The 15,859-nt window shown below is 37.6% G+C and overlaps 1 protein-coding gene across 8 annotated transcripts in view; it reads right to left on the reverse strand.

The window, feature by feature from the left end:
* gphnb (gephyrin b) overlaps positions 1-15,859 on the reverse strand; it is a 125,540-nt gene that overhangs the window by 25,739 nt on the left and 83,942 nt on the right. For 3 of the 8 annotated variants that reach the window (XM_053489459.1, XM_053489456.1, XM_053489455.1), the window contains exons 9-10: positions 5,481-5,522; positions 2,421-2,495 (exon numbers count right to left, since the gene is read on the reverse strand). The exons of 3 other annotated variants lie outside the window; for them this stretch is intronic. In XM_053489459.1, the coding sequence (XP_053345434.1) occupies positions 2,421-2,495; positions 5,481-5,522 (117 nt within the window). The remainder of the gene's footprint in view (positions 1-2,420; positions 2,496-5,480; positions 5,523-15,859) is intronic. 2 more of the 8 variants (XM_053489460.1, XM_053489458.1) reach the window with 1 other exon arrangement.

The raw sequence follows: 15,859 nt of genomic DNA on the forward strand, positions 1-15,859 counted from the left end.
GATCTCCCTGTGGTCTTCCTCTAAGTCCACACCTTGATCATGTGAGGCTCTATAATGGTAGCTCATAGGGGACAGCTCTCAAGACCTTATCATATTCCCAGATGTAACCAGCTGTTATCTGCAGCCTAGTGTACAAACACACATTGTCATCCTAATGGCATGTTTGAAGGTGAGTGTTGACTTTGGTCTAAATCAGCTATGTAAATGCAAGTGCCCCAAATAAAATGGTTTAATCTGGTGATGAATTTTTTTAATCAACGGCACTCAATCATTATTTTATGGTTTTGTTTTATACAAGTTATAACCCTGATGCTGCTTAATAGAAAGTTAAATCAATGTTTGACACATTGGCCTTAATGTTATATATCTACTGTGTCATTCTCTGCTCTCGACAAATTGAACCATATCAGGAATCGAGTCCATGGGCATAATTTCCATCCATCAATCATCTATCCATTAACTTTATCTGGTGTAGGGTTGCAGGTCTCAGTCCTTATCCCAGGGAACCTAGAGCACAGGACAGGGCAGCCCCGGTATGGGTTGCCGACTCATTGGAAGACAGAACACCCAGTAATACACTAAAGATCAACCTACAATGCATGGGAGGAAAATTCAAAGGAAACCCACCAAGCAAACTCTGCACATGAGAGATTCGAACCCCCAACGCTGAACACTGGTCAGGTGAAGGGGCTAAGAGGAAGTGATGGTGCTAACCACCAAGCCACCATGCCACCTACAGGCATAACTTTATTTATAAAAGTGCTGATGGAGGTAATGATGACAGCTAGGTAGGTAGATAACTAGATAGCCAGACCAACCTAGAAATCATCCTATTTGACAAATAATTTTTATGATATACATCTAAACATAGCTAAACTCTGCAAAATAATGTCAAATTGACCATGCTGCCATATGTGGCAAAAACATCTGGGGAAAGGACATCAGTAAGAAGCTTGCGTTGAAGATGTCCAGATATTCTTCATGTGTTTTATCACTGATGAGATGAGACATTTTATTGCGGAGAAACTGACACCATGAGTGAATATGTGCTATTTTTAGAAAGCATTTGTGTGACTCTTTGCCATAAGCTATTATGTAAAAGATTTTAATGGACTACACGTTCAAAAAGCAAGCCTGGGGTTAATCTGAATCAGCGTGGCCTTCGCCAAAAGGGTGCTTTTTTGCCTCATAGTGCGTCCTTTTCAAGTAACAAAAAAAACGAAACACGCTATGGCCTTGTGAACTTCACAGGCCCACACAAATTAGGACCACTATTTGGGACAAAAGATGGTGTGTCTGTGTGTGAGAGAGAAAGTAAGAGGAAAAGAGGGATAGAGAACAAGAGAGATAGAGAAGGAGCGAGAGAGAGAGAGGAAAAAATGCACATATAAGCATATAAAAACAAAATATAAATGTACACATTGTACACACTCTGTGCAGATGTATAAAAACCAACGTCAATGTTTTTTTTGTTGCAATAATTAAGTGACTATGGACATCCAAAGCAAAGATTAAATTATTAACAATTTCTGTGTGCTGCCTATCATTCATTCATTCTTTGAGGTGCTTGATCCTGATCAGGATCCAACATGATCTGGACCTTGTCCCGGGAGAGTGAACCGCAGATGGGATGCCAGTCCATCACATGGCACCATACCCACACTCATTCACAACACACTCATTCACACCTACAGCAGGTGTTTGGGAGGTGAGAGGAAACTGACGCATACATGAGGAGAACATGTTAAACTTCTTACAGATGGTACCCAGAGCTCGGGATCTAACCAGGGACTATATACTGTATATATATATATATATATATATATATATATATATATATATATATATTTACACACAGCTAAAAGTGAGGCAACAGTGCCAGGGTGGCGGCATCATGTTTCATGTTCTCTTTAATTAGCAGCAACAGCCATCAGCATCAGCATGCTTAGCTATTAGCTGTGATAGCGTCTCTGTGTTTAGCATAGCTGCCTGGTCTGTAATTATCTGTGGTAATGTTTCTGTCTTTAAATGTGATTATTGCGCCGTGTTGAATGTTTTTTTGTTAGCTGTGTATAACTGTAGTCCGCTGTGCTGGTATCCGATTATTGCTGTTAGTTAATTATTGTCTTGTTGGGCTGTGTTACGTTAGATGTTCTGGGTCTAGTATTGCTGCTCTGTGCTGCTGAGGCTAAGTAAGCCAAGCGGTGTAACTGTGTCGAAGGCAATTATTCTCATTCTGCGCGTCATGCATGCTGTCCTATATATTATATAGTCAGTGTTTCCTGTTCACTCTTTCAATTAAATGTTACCTGCTTTGCTGTTGATGTGTGATAATTCTGTAGTGTGGTTATTTTGTGTGTGTGTGTGTGTGTGTGTGTGTGTGTGTGTGCTAATGGAGGGAGAAGAGAGGAACTCTTTACCTGGTCCAAGGTAGAGTACCTTGACTTGAGCGTGATGACCTCATCCAGATGGGCCCTGAACTCTCTCCGAGAGGCCTGGAGGGAGCCACAGGATAGTCACTCACCACACACACTCACATACTGTATGAGCATGCACACACACAGTCTTTCTTACGCATGCTAAACTACACAAGTACTAATACCTAAGAGCACTCTGTAACACACACATACACATACGCACACTCGCGCTCAGGCAGGCAGGCAGGCAGACACACGTACACACACTCATTGAGAATGAAAAAATTATAATTACAGCTGCACTTGGTGCCTTCAAAGTGGGAAAAAAATGTAAAAGAAAGAAATAAAAAAAAAGAATGGAAAATGATCCTTCTATGTGAAATAATTTAATAAAAGAAAACTAATCTTTTAAATCTCACTGATCGTCTATACCGCTTTATTCTATATACAGGGCAGGGTCACGTGGGGCCTGGAGCCTATCCCAGGAGACTGAATGGGGTACCAATCCATCGCAGGACACACACATACACATAAACACACTCATATTCACACACTATGGGAAATTTGAGAATGCCAATTGGTCTAATCTGCATGTCTTTGGACTGTAGGAGGAAACCGGAGCACCCGGAGGAAACCCACCAAGCACGGGAAGAACAAGCGGAGTTTGCATGTTCTCCTGGTGCTTGGTGGATTTCCTCTGGGAACTCCGGTTACCCCCTACAGACCCCGAGGTGGGGATTGAACGCGGACCCTAGGAGGAAAAGAGAGGTGCAAGGCGACCACCATGCTGCCCCTTGCTAATTCTAATTATAGTTTAATATAATTTAATGAGACCTTATTATAGTATACCTCATTAAATAATGTGTGCATAATCTCGGGCTGTCAGTATAATTTTTGAAAGTGTCAATCTCTATGTTTTTATGAAAAATAATGTGTTAATGCACACATTAATGCCTTCTATTTTTAGCAGCTTTTATTCAATCAGGTCAAACTAAGAAAATTTAACGTATTACCATTAGATCATTAGATCAACAGGATTTTCATTTGCTAATGCATAAATCCCCTAGTACAAACACGTTCAATATTTCATATGTATTTGGTAAATTTTGCACAAATTAAACGTTGGCGCGCAGAACTTGTGTACAGATTAGTGTAGCGGCCTGGGAACAATTTCTTTCTGTGAAATTGTTATTTTCTGCTAAATAGGCAGTTCTGTGTGAACGAAGACGCGGCTTCACTGTAAAAAATTTATTTGACTGTAGCATTAAAAATTTATATTGCTAATAAATATGTTTTGTAGCAGGAATGATACCATTTGGTGTCAATACATAATAATAGGCCTAGATTTCACATTTATAAGCCTTTTGCATTCAGAGGATATTTGCTATACTCCTTTCTGCCGTGTGCATTTGATGACCTTTTATGAGATTTAGATCTAAATTTAACATTTTTCATTTGCAATGTAATAAATTTAAAACTTTTCGAAATACTGCCTTAAAAAAGGAAAAGATGATGAAATAAAGAGATAACAGATGGATAAAATCTACATAAAAAGGACTGTAAAAAAGGGGCACCTAGAGAAACTAGAAACTAGATACAGAAAAGATACAACTAACACAATTAAATGACATTTCTATTCAGCAGATCATGCACCATAAGACACAGTGAGAACGGTTGCAGCTAGGATTCAATATAATGTATATATATATATATATATATATATATATATATATATATATATATAAACAATAGGGCAAAATAACAGTATATGGTGTGGTATGGGAGAAGGAAGGAGAGGTTGCTACTGAACACTGCGGTGTACCAGAAGATGGGACAGATGGAAAGGCTGGTCACACAACAAGACAGTGGGATGTAACAGGTGGAAGACCTGGTGACAGAATAGAATTAAAGAGGGACTTGATGGAGGGGTGTAAAATAGGGATTGAGGTTTAACGACACAACAGGTGGAAGAATGTAGCAGAAAGAAGTAAAAGAACACAAGCAGGATGGAGGAGTGACACAGCAAGACAGAGGAGTGCAACAGAAGGAAACCCGATCAGAGAGATATCACAGATGAAGAGGCTGTTGGTATGACAGGACAAAGGGACGCGACAGAAGAAACGGTAGAAGGGTGTACATAAAGTAGGAGGAGCTGGTGACAAAGCGGGATGTGAAACAACGCGATGAAGGGGTGCAACAGAAGAGAGGAATGATGAAATGAAATGACAGGGAGGTGTAACTGATGATAGACCCGGTGTCACAGCAGAACAGATGAGTATAGCGGGAGTAAGAACTAGTAACACAACTGTATGGAGATGAAGATGAAGATAAAGGGAAGTAGGGGGGAAACAGAGAGAGAAAGAGACGGCGCCAGCACGACGTAGAGACGGAAAAGAGATGTGACAGTAGGAAGTAGTGGTGTAACCAGAAAGAGTTGATGACAGCAGGACAGTAGACGTGTAACAGAAGGAAGACACCAGGATGTAAGGAAGTAACAAAGGAAATATAAAATGCAGTATAAAGAAGGCATGTAGCAAAAGAAAGAGATCAGACAGGAGGAAGTCAAGGTGTATCAGAAAAAAAGAGAGGAAATGGAGGTGTAACAGAAAGAAGGAATAAGATAGCAGAAAGTAAGGTAATAACAAAGGAAAGAGACACTGCAGCAGAAAGGAAGCATGTAACAGAGACAGGATATGACAGGAGGAAGTAGAGGTTTAACAGAAGGAAGAAAGGAAGAAAGAAAACAGACACTGCAGCAGAAAGTAGGGGTGTAACAGAAAAGGAAGAAAGACACGTGACAGACGGAAGAATAAAGACAGCAGAAAGTATAGAGATAACCAATGAAGAGAGATATGACAGCAGTAAGTACTGTAGAGATGTAACATAAGAAAGAAATAATCACAGCAGACAGTGGTGGTATAAAAGAATGAGAAGTACGGAAGTAACAATGGAAAGAGAAGGTGACATAGAAAGTAAAAGACAGATGAGTAAAACAGCAGGATGCAGGGTTAAAACCGCAATACAGGGGCTTAAACAGGCATGCGTCGGATCATGCAGGGGTACCTCAGCAATGCTTAGGGTGGAGGAAGAGGAAGGGAGCCTCGCCTGAGTGGAAGGAAGGAGGGAGCAAGGGAAGGGAGAAAGAAGATAAGCAATTAATCAGAGCAGCCAGCTAAGCCAAGACTGAGACAGACAGCGTCCCCTGCAGGCCTGAAGGACTAACTGACTGTACACAAGCCAAAGCAAAGTGGAGCAAAACACATTTAAACACATTCAAAGGAGGCACAACATGTAAAATATTCACAGTATGGTATCTATACAACAGGCACGCTATCACGGGTGTCAGTATCTGCCTTCAACCATTTAATACTGAATCTAGGCAGGTTTTGTTAAAAGGCTCACAATATTTTTTCAAACATAAAAGTGACGTCACACATTCACGTTTAAGTTTTGCCGTAACTTGTATATAATATGGCATAATGAAAAACAGTATAAGATTTCCTCACATATTCCTGTTTAAATATGTCATTACAGATTAATAGTGGAATAAACACAAGTGAATCCTTTCACTGTTATTACTCATTAAAAGTAAGCCCACAAACACATTTGCTCAACAAAAAGGTAAATATAAAATATTAGACTTGAGTGACTCACTGATATTTTCTTTTCAATCCAAATATGTGCCGCAGTCTGTGAAAACCCAGCTAAAGTCATTTTCTGTGATTTTTTTCCTGTTTTATAGTGAATCACAAAGAAATACTTTAGCTGGGGTTTGCACAGACTGCAGCACATATTACATTGGGATTGTCTAATATATACAGTATATAACCTAACTTATTCTCTCTCATATATAGCCTATATATTTTATATACAGTATATATGGATTTATATCTCTATAAGAATGCATGCAAGTGTGTGTTTGCATATACATACATACAATACCAGTAAAAAGTTTTGACACAAGTTTGGATTTATTTTCTACAGTACATTCTAGAACAATACTGGATATTTTTAAAACTATGAAATAACACATATAGCATTAGCTAATTAACTAACAACTACAACAGTCAAACATGATAACTAGGTCAGCTGTTCTGCAATAGTTCTTGCAAGAACAGTACAGTGGAACCTCGGATTATGAGCATAATTCGCTCGAGAAGTGGGCTCGTATTCCAAAACACTCGTAAACCAAATTAAATTCTTCCATAAGAAATAATGGAAATTCAAATTATTCGTTCTACAGCCCCAAAAAAATAAAAACATAAAAATAATTAATACTAAATATAAAGTAAAAATAAAACAAATTACCCTGCACTTTACCTTTAAAAAAAGTAAAAATAAATCCCGACAGATAAGTGTTTCCATTTGTGTTTTCATTTGTGTTGTGTTTCCACACACACACACACACACACACATTAATGGAGAGACTGTTTTAGGAATATCGCTAGTCACACTAGCGTGAGCGCTTACTAACGGAATCACTGCTGTAAAGTAAAAAAGCAAAAAAAACTAACCTGCACTTTACCTTTGAAAGGAATCAGTGGATTCAGACAGAGTGGAGTTTCTGTGTAAGGCAGAGAGTGTGTGTCTGTATGTGTGGGAAGCCCAGAGGAGGAGGGGATGGTAGGGGGGCTGTAAAGGTGAGATTGTGTGTGTGTGTGTGTGTGTGTGTGTGTGTGTCTCTCTCTCTCTCTCTCTGAACAAAAACACAGAAACTGTGCTCTGTCGCGATTCTTTTTAAAGGTAAAGTGAGAAACGACAGATCTTTACCCTTTAATGAGACTTGTGGGCTTTATACGTGCGCACACACACCCGCGCTGTACAAACACGCTTACAAACACAAAATAAAATATGTTTCACACACACACACATGGTCACAGTGTTGTAGTAATGAGTACACGCGTGCACGGATGTTAATTATACCAATAAGAGACAAGCACTAAGACCCAGCAGCGGAGACGATTACCTACAATTCCGCAGCGCAAGAGAGAGAAAAACCGTTGGCTCAGTTGTGATCACGTGACGCTCAGCTTCAAAACAAGAAGCGCATGTGTGATACATAATACGTGGTGCTTGTAAACCAAGACAATGCTCATTTTTCAAGTCAAAATTTATTTTAAATCTTTGCTCGTCTTGCGGAACACTAGTACACCTCATTACTCGTAATCCGAGGTTCCACTGTATTGTCAAGTGCATCTGTAAAACCCATCAAGCAACATAATGAAACTGGCTCGCATGTAAATTATCCCAGGAAAGCCAAGACCAAAGTTTACCTCTTAGCCCCCCTCTCTATATATATATTTTTTAGTAATTAACAAAAAGTAAATGAACAGAAGAGAAATCTAAATCAAATCAGTATTTAGTGTGGCCATCCTTTGCCTTAAAAACATGTATTGGAATTAATTTTTCTATGTACCAAATGTGCACACATTTTCTGAAGGTTGTTCCAAACATCTTGCAACTACAGATCTTCTGTGGAAATTAGCCTCTCTCAAATTCTTCTGTCTCTAATCCCAGACAGACTCGATCAGGGCTCTGAAATCTGGGGGCCAAACGTTTACTTCCAGGCCTCCTTGTTCTTCTCTACACTGATGTTTGCAGTCATTGTTCTGCTGCAATGAATTTTTTGTCAAATCAAAAGCCTCCCTGATGGTGTCTTATCCATCATAAGTATCTGCCAGTGTTTCTCAGCATTGAGGACACATTATTCCTGACCAAATCCATTTGCACCTGCTGTCATTTTTCTTCACCCTATGTTCCCTATGTTCCTGAGTTCCTATGTTTTCATGCCGCTTAGCCGTGTTCCACAATGTAGGTACTGTATGGCTTTTGGGCCACAATTCTTTCATAAAGACCTCTTCTGGCCAGAAGTCTCCAGACAGTAAATAGATGTACCTGGGTCTCAGTGGTTTCTGCCAGTTCTATGCCAATGGCACTGCTGGACATCTTTCGATATCGAAGGGAAGCAAGCATGATATGTCTTTCATCTAATGCATTATGTTTTCATGGCTGACCAATGTCACTGGTCCTCACCATGAGGAGACTGCTTTAAGACCCTCCTGATGCAGTATAACTACCTCGGATCTTGCCATGGTGCATGACATAAAACTGTCTTCCAAAACCTCACCTTAGTAGCAGTAGCTGTTCTTCGGCCAGGTTTAAGCATCCTACACAGCTGTGTCTGTTCAGTTGACTTTATTTTAACCTACATATAAAACTGATAATCATAAGCACCTTCTTGGTAAAATTGGTTAATAATACATTTGACTGATCCCCCTAATGTCCCTTCTGTTCATTTACTTCAATTTTTTCTGTTATTTTTTATATTTACCCATCACTATATAATAGATCCAAGCCTCAGTAAGCCTATTTCCTGTGTTGCTAAATGAATAATGAATGAATATGAATAAATACGAATGAATGAATAAATAAATAAGTAAATCAATGAATTATTTCATGAATGTAGTGACATTTGTCAATTTTGCCTCAGCATCAGTGCCATACAAGTCAACTAACGGAGTGTAAAATGTGAAATTTCCCTCAGTGGAGTGCATTAGATCAGTCCTCATATAAGGCTGTTTAAAGCTTAAAAGACAGCCATGTTTTTCAGTGTTGCAGAATGTTCCAAAATGACCATTGCAGCATTGTATTTCAGGATTTATCGTCTCTCTCAGTAGTTTTATGGCTGGTTGATTTATGGCACAGTAGGGGTAGTAAAGCATGCGCCATTCCAGGAAGCTGTTTCTGCCTTTCAATGCTTTAATACAGATGGCTTAACATGCTCTTTGCTGCCATTTTCCTCAGCAAACATAGAGTCACCACCATAATAATTAACAAAAACAATACATAAAATATCCTTTAAAACCTTTAAAAATATACTTTAAAACCTTTAAAATATTAAAATTAATATTTCATCTGAAAACTGTGAAACAAATCAGGGCATCTCAAAAGATATTATAATAATGTAAAATTATTAAACAAAATTTTTATTATTGATTTTTTTTATTGCCCCTAATTCCTATTGGTAATGACCTATTTTCCAGTAATCTAAATACAAATACATTAAATCAACTATCACTGTAGAAAAAAACAACAAGCTTTCCACAAATAAAAAAGTATTTTTCCATTAAATAAAAAACAAAAAAAGAAAAAGACTAAGTTGAAGAGGTAATAATTTGTAAAACACCACTTTGTTATTTTAAGATGGGACTAAAATCACAAGTTTGAAAAAATGTTTTACTTTGCATAAGATTAAGCACCGAATACCATTTTGGGCGTTATTGCAGCTAGCGGACTTGGTGGTCCTGTGATCTTTAAGGAATTCAAGAAAAAGGTGCCAATAGTTTAGATCTGTATTTTGCAGAAATGCAGTATTGTATATTAGACAAATATATTATTTATCTAAATACACTATTAAATGCTAAATATAACAATGTGTTTAAAATAAAACTATACAATAGGGTCATAATAATTTTAAAATAACTCCTAATTGCAGTTTGTAAGCTGATAACACAGGATCTGATAAACCAGCATCTAGAACAGAAAGTACTGTACCACCCCTACTCTTGTTCTTCACTTGGACAGAGGTGGACTAGGTACTGTAGGCATAATAAGGGCAGCTGTTTTCTAAAACTTGATTCTATCTTGATTAAATCTAAAGACAGAAACACATTTATCCTTTGCAAGAAAGTGGATGATATAATTGATTAAAAAAAACATGGAGAATGAAATCATTTCTCATAAAGTTAAACTGGGAATAATAAATTCTTAATGAAGTGTGTCATATAAAATTTAGAATTTTAAACATAAATTTGCCCTAAAAAGTTCTGTACTTCTGGTCAAGTCGGAAAGTTATTTTATGTCAGGATGTCCTTCAAAAACCTGATCTCTGTTCCAACTAAAAAAAAACTGGTCCTGGGTTTCCTCAAACTCCTCCGTGGTCTGTATTTAGAGTTGGTGCCTTTAGCGGGAGTAATTCTGGGGAAAATCTGGGGACAAATTGTTGACTTTTGAACTTAGCAGCCGAAAAATAAACGGCACTTTTCCATGCTCCTGTAAAACCTCCCACAAATTAAACTTAGGCATTTGGCAGACATTTAAATTTAGGCAGGTGGCAGACATCCTTATCTAAAGCAACTTATGTTCTTATGGCATTAAACTGTACATCTAAGCAGTTGAGGCGTAAGGGCCTTGCTCAAGGGCCCAACAGTGACAGCTTAGTGGCAGTGGAGTTTGAACCTGGGACCTTCAAGACTGTAGTTCAGTGCCATAACCACTGAGCAGCAAGTAATAAAACTAATGTTATCTAATTTGTGGGACAGCAAACTGTTACTACTGTTGCTGCGGCAAAGCTAAAATTCTATTATGGTGGTGTCAAAATATGAAACATTATTTCACCGTCTATTCTTTGCCTCGTACAAAACAACACGAGGACATGAAAGGGCAATATGAGCAGCGCATATCAGCTCCAGTCAGCAATACTCACAACTCTTTTGTTACAATAGCTAACATCACAACAGGTGGTACGGTGGCTTAGTGATTAGCACTGTCGCCTTGTACCTCCAGGGTCCGGGTTCGAGTGTAGCCAAATGTAGCGGAGTAGAGGAGCGTTTCTTCTTCACAAATTTTACTTAAGTAAAAGTAAAAAGTAAAATTTCCATTGCCTCTTTACCTCCAAATCTCAGATTGGTTAGAATAATGCTGTACGGCATGGTCAGTGCCACTTGATTTGATTTCTATTTACAAAGCTCGGTCTGTGTCCGAACACTGCATTTTTCTCAATTCATTCACAGAACAGACAGCTAACAGAGCGTGTGGAGATATTTAGTGAATTTAACGAAAAACAAAGTGTAATGTCTAGTCAACATCTCAAGCAGAAAACAACCTGGGGGTTGAAATTAAAGTGGATTTAAGAAGTAGATGGTGTTTTTGCCTTTCACGTCAAGTGTAATACATTGCAAACTAAAAGCAAGAGACCAATTAAATAAATGTATGCTGTATATACAATCCGTTGACAATTTTTATTATTAACTTTTTACACTGCCACAATGGATTTGAAATGAAACATTTAAGATGTGATTAAAGAGTAGACCTTCAGTATTGATCCAAGAGGTTAATGATTGCATTAACCACTCTTACTCACTCATTCATTATATACCACTCATCCTGTACAGGGTTACAGGAAGCCTGGACACCCAGAATGGGGCGCGTGGCTATGGCATTTAAGAATTAAGTGTTTTTATTCAATTACAAAGTCCCTCCATTATCACAAAATTTGAAGTGAAAGATAAGCAGTCATTTGTCTCACTGATTTGTTTCATAGTTATTTAATGACAAATTAAGGAGATAAAACGCGTTGATTACAAGTATTGAATTTGCATTTGTTAGCAGTTCATGGGACGTCTTAATATGCAAGTCAAAGACGTATCGATGCAAATAAAAGAGGTCTATCATTAGTCTAAAAAACAGATCCATCAGAAGATACCAGAAATTTTGATTGGCCAAATAAAACATTTTGGCACAATCTTAAAATGAAAGGAATAGACTGTCAAGCTTGACGACACCACAAGGCATGGAGGAAAACTTTAAGTGGATGATCGCAGAATTTTTTACTTGGTGAAGAAACTTTTTACATCTAACCAAACCAAGAACACTCTTAAGGAGGTAGCATATCATTATGAAAATTTACAATCAAGAGTTGCCTTAATGAATGTAAAAACATACATCAAAATACCAACCACTGGTAACATTCAAGAACAAAAACTTAGAAAAGCCTTCCCAATTGTATCAGAATGTAACTCACACTTTAATGCGTACGTATCATGATCAAACTTGGTAGAGGCAGTGTTATGGCATGGAGCTGATTAAAGTTACAGGACGAAATCCGAAGTGTGTTAGAGTTATACACCCAAAACCCATGCTCCAATACTGATGGAACAGCACTGCACAGTACAGACAAATAATGGACTTTTAACACACTGTAACCCAAGGCAAAGAAATGGACTGTTTTTAAAGGGCAGAGCCGGTTGCCTGACCTCAACCTGATTGTGCTTCTTTTAACTTACTGAAGACAAAACTGAAAGCAGAAAAACCCACAAAAAATCAGCTTCAGTAAAAGTCACTCAAGGGAGAACTCAACATTTGGTAAAATCCATGGGATTACAGACTTTAGACAGTCATTGACGGGAAAAGATTTAAATCCAAGTATTTAAAAAAAAATCCCACAATTGAGGATTATGTTGGTTTGTCCAATAAACTTTGGAGTCTGTAAAAATGGAGGATCTTTGTTAAACATGACTCCAATTCCTAAACAATTATGTGATACTTTTGTTAAACCATTTTTATTGAAGCCAAAAGTCTACACTTTAATCACATCCCAATGAACTTAAATAAATTTTTTTTTTTAAATCTATTAAGGTAATGGAAATTTTGTTATTGTCCATGTCATAATTCAAAATATAGACATGATGGCATGTAAATGCGAAAATACCAAGCACTGCAATCGATTAGTCTTATATATTGGTTTTGTTACATGAGTATTGTAAATGCTAAAATCTTATAAATCTATCAGGAAAAAATGTCAATAAGCAAGTCACTTAACTCCAACCAATGATAAACATCATAAATGATAAAGATAAATAAGGTAACACAAAATTAATTCAACAAACATGAAGAACATTTTGTGTAATACATGGATGTAGCTATCGTGCTCCCTTTTGTATTGCAGTGATATAAAAAAATGAAAACTTTTTTGAGTGATGATGGTAGAATAATTATAAAGATCTTGACTAAAACAACATGCATGATGAAACACAAAGGAGTTTTCATCTTCTGCAATGGAAAAGTACTCTAACTAGTTACTTTTATCAAAAAGTAACGCGGTAATGTAACTGATTGCTTTTTAAAGACAGTAATTTTGTAATGTAATTAGTTACTTTAAAAAGTAACATCCCCCAACCCTGGTTATAGAGTGTGTAAAGACTCTCTTTATTTCTCTATATAATCCCCTGCTACACTGATGCACTTATCCCAGCGCTTCACTAACACAAATAGAGAACGTTTTCTGCCTGTTTCATGTCTGAAATGCTGGCCTCCCGGGAACTCCTTTAAGACGCCAAAAAGTTGGGCCAAACATGTGGAAATGTCTTGGAGCGAGTTCAGGACTGTACGTGAGATGTGGCAACAACTCCTAGCCAACTTCCTGTAACATGAAGAGTGGTGTTGGTGATGGATTGTGTGTACAGTTCCCACAGACAGATGCATCTCTTCTTGGATGATTGTCAATTTAATTCAATTTCAATTTTCACTCACTGAATGTTCACGAGAACGACTGCAGTGGGCTCCGAGCCACCTCGGCCGGGATTGTCATTCACAGACATATGGTTTTCTTTAAAACATTTGCACCATTTAAATGTTTTACTGTGATTATGAGTGTCATCACCATACCGTGCTTGAAGTCTTCGATGAATGTCAATCGCTCTGTTTTTTTCACGCCTTCATTCACTCGTCATTTCAGCACAAGTCTAATTCTGACCTGAACACCCCTTGTACATGGATTACCCCGACTTGCAGAAATGTCCTAAGAGGACACTATAAGGCGGACATAATTTGATGATTTAACACTGATAATTTAAAAGTGAACAAAAAATAAGAGGGACGTTTGTCAGGCAAATCTGTAAAAAATGCTTCAGCGCTTTTACACCACGAACGCACTGACTGTGCAAGCATCTCAACCACTAACACACAAGCTGTTCAGCTGGAACTGTCTCAAACTGTCGCTACCTTCTTCCGCAGAAACAAAACACTGATCAGTCACATTTACTGCACCAAATGTTACTTTCTGAGATTTGAAACGATTCATGTTTTGTTTAGGGTGTCAAAGATTCCTTGTGGAGCTGTCCAGAGTTCTGAAGCTGCTGGGGAAACATCAACAACCCCTAGCTTAATGACAAATAGAGTTATTCTGGGTTGCAGCTTATCATGTCACAGGCATTTATGTCAATTATGTAGCTGAAGGAAGCTCATCAGACAAGAGACTAGTGGGAGATAGAGACATTAGGACAGAAAGGACAGGGTTTTCACTGACTTCTACAGTTTTTTTAACTGTATCTACAATTTCTGGTATGATTAAAAAAGTAATCAAGATGACAAGTTGATGGAACAAAATCTTTAAAATCATTCAAACAGGAAATCTTTGTTCATTCTCCATTTCAAGGCCAAAACAGATATCAGTCAAAGGTTTTAATGTGATGTGCCGCTAAGAACCAGAGCACAAGCCATTAATTTGATTAGTCTTTTTAAGAGCTGTGAATTAATTATTAATGGTTAAACATAAAACGTTAACTAGTGCTACTACTCAATCATGTTATTTACTTATTTGGAGCTTTAGATGCAAGGTCAAAGAGCTTCATAAATCTGTTTGGAATGTCCCTGATATAGAGCTGGATTGAATGGAAATCTTTATACAGTTGTGATAAAATGTATTCTGGTGTAAATCAGACAGGCCAGGTTGGAGAATGATCTCAGATGAAAAGCGTTTGTCTACAAAATGGTGAATTTTAGTAATTAATTCTGGCCATCAGTCATTCGCCCCTTATATAAACACATTCTAATTTAATAAATGAGCCTACACACGAAAATGTTTGGAGCTCTCATAACACTTTAAGAAATTTTATTATACCTGAGTGGAAAAATATGTGCACTGCACTACAGGATGACTAAAGACAAATAATTAAAAAAAAGAACCAAAAAACAAAACAAAAAGAGGGTAGAAAATTCTTTAAACTCCGGTACTTTTTTAAAATTTAGAAATCCTAAGAAGACACACATTTTTACACTCAACTGTAAATGAGACTGATGGGTGTTAAAGATTTGTACCTACTCAACAAATACACAACTGTTTTTTTTTCTTTTTACTTACTTAATCTTTAAATATGATTTCAGAGTTTGGGAGTTTTATAAAAAAACAAACATTCAATTTCCTTGTAACTTAGTTATGTTGCCTTCAGTATGAACCCTTAGGGACAAGGGTATAAAGAAAGAATTATATATAAAGAAAAATAAAAGAATGAGAGGAAAAAATAAGAAATGCTATAATCTGCCTTTACATAACACTTCATCCACCCTCTGCAGAAACCAAGTGGCAGCATGACACGCTCGTGTGCCCGCACACATGCTCGCTCTCTCACACACACACACACACACACACACACACACACACACACACACACACACACACACACACACAGAAACATGCATACTTACTTATTTAATATCCAAAGCCTAATTTCTCTAGATTTGATATGTTTGAAAACAAAATTTGCAAACACACACACACACACAAACGCATTCACACACAAATATGCACACACACACACACACACACACACACACACACACACACACACACACACACGGCACAGGAAAATAAAGCCAAGGTGGAG

The sequence above is a fragment of the Clarias gariepinus genome, chromosome 27 (genome assembly GCF_024256425.1).
Source record: "Clarias gariepinus isolate MV-2021 ecotype Netherlands chromosome 27, CGAR_prim_01v2, whole genome shotgun sequence".
Classification (NCBI taxonomy): domain Eukaryota; kingdom Metazoa; phylum Chordata; class Actinopteri; order Siluriformes; family Clariidae; genus Clarias; species Clarias gariepinus.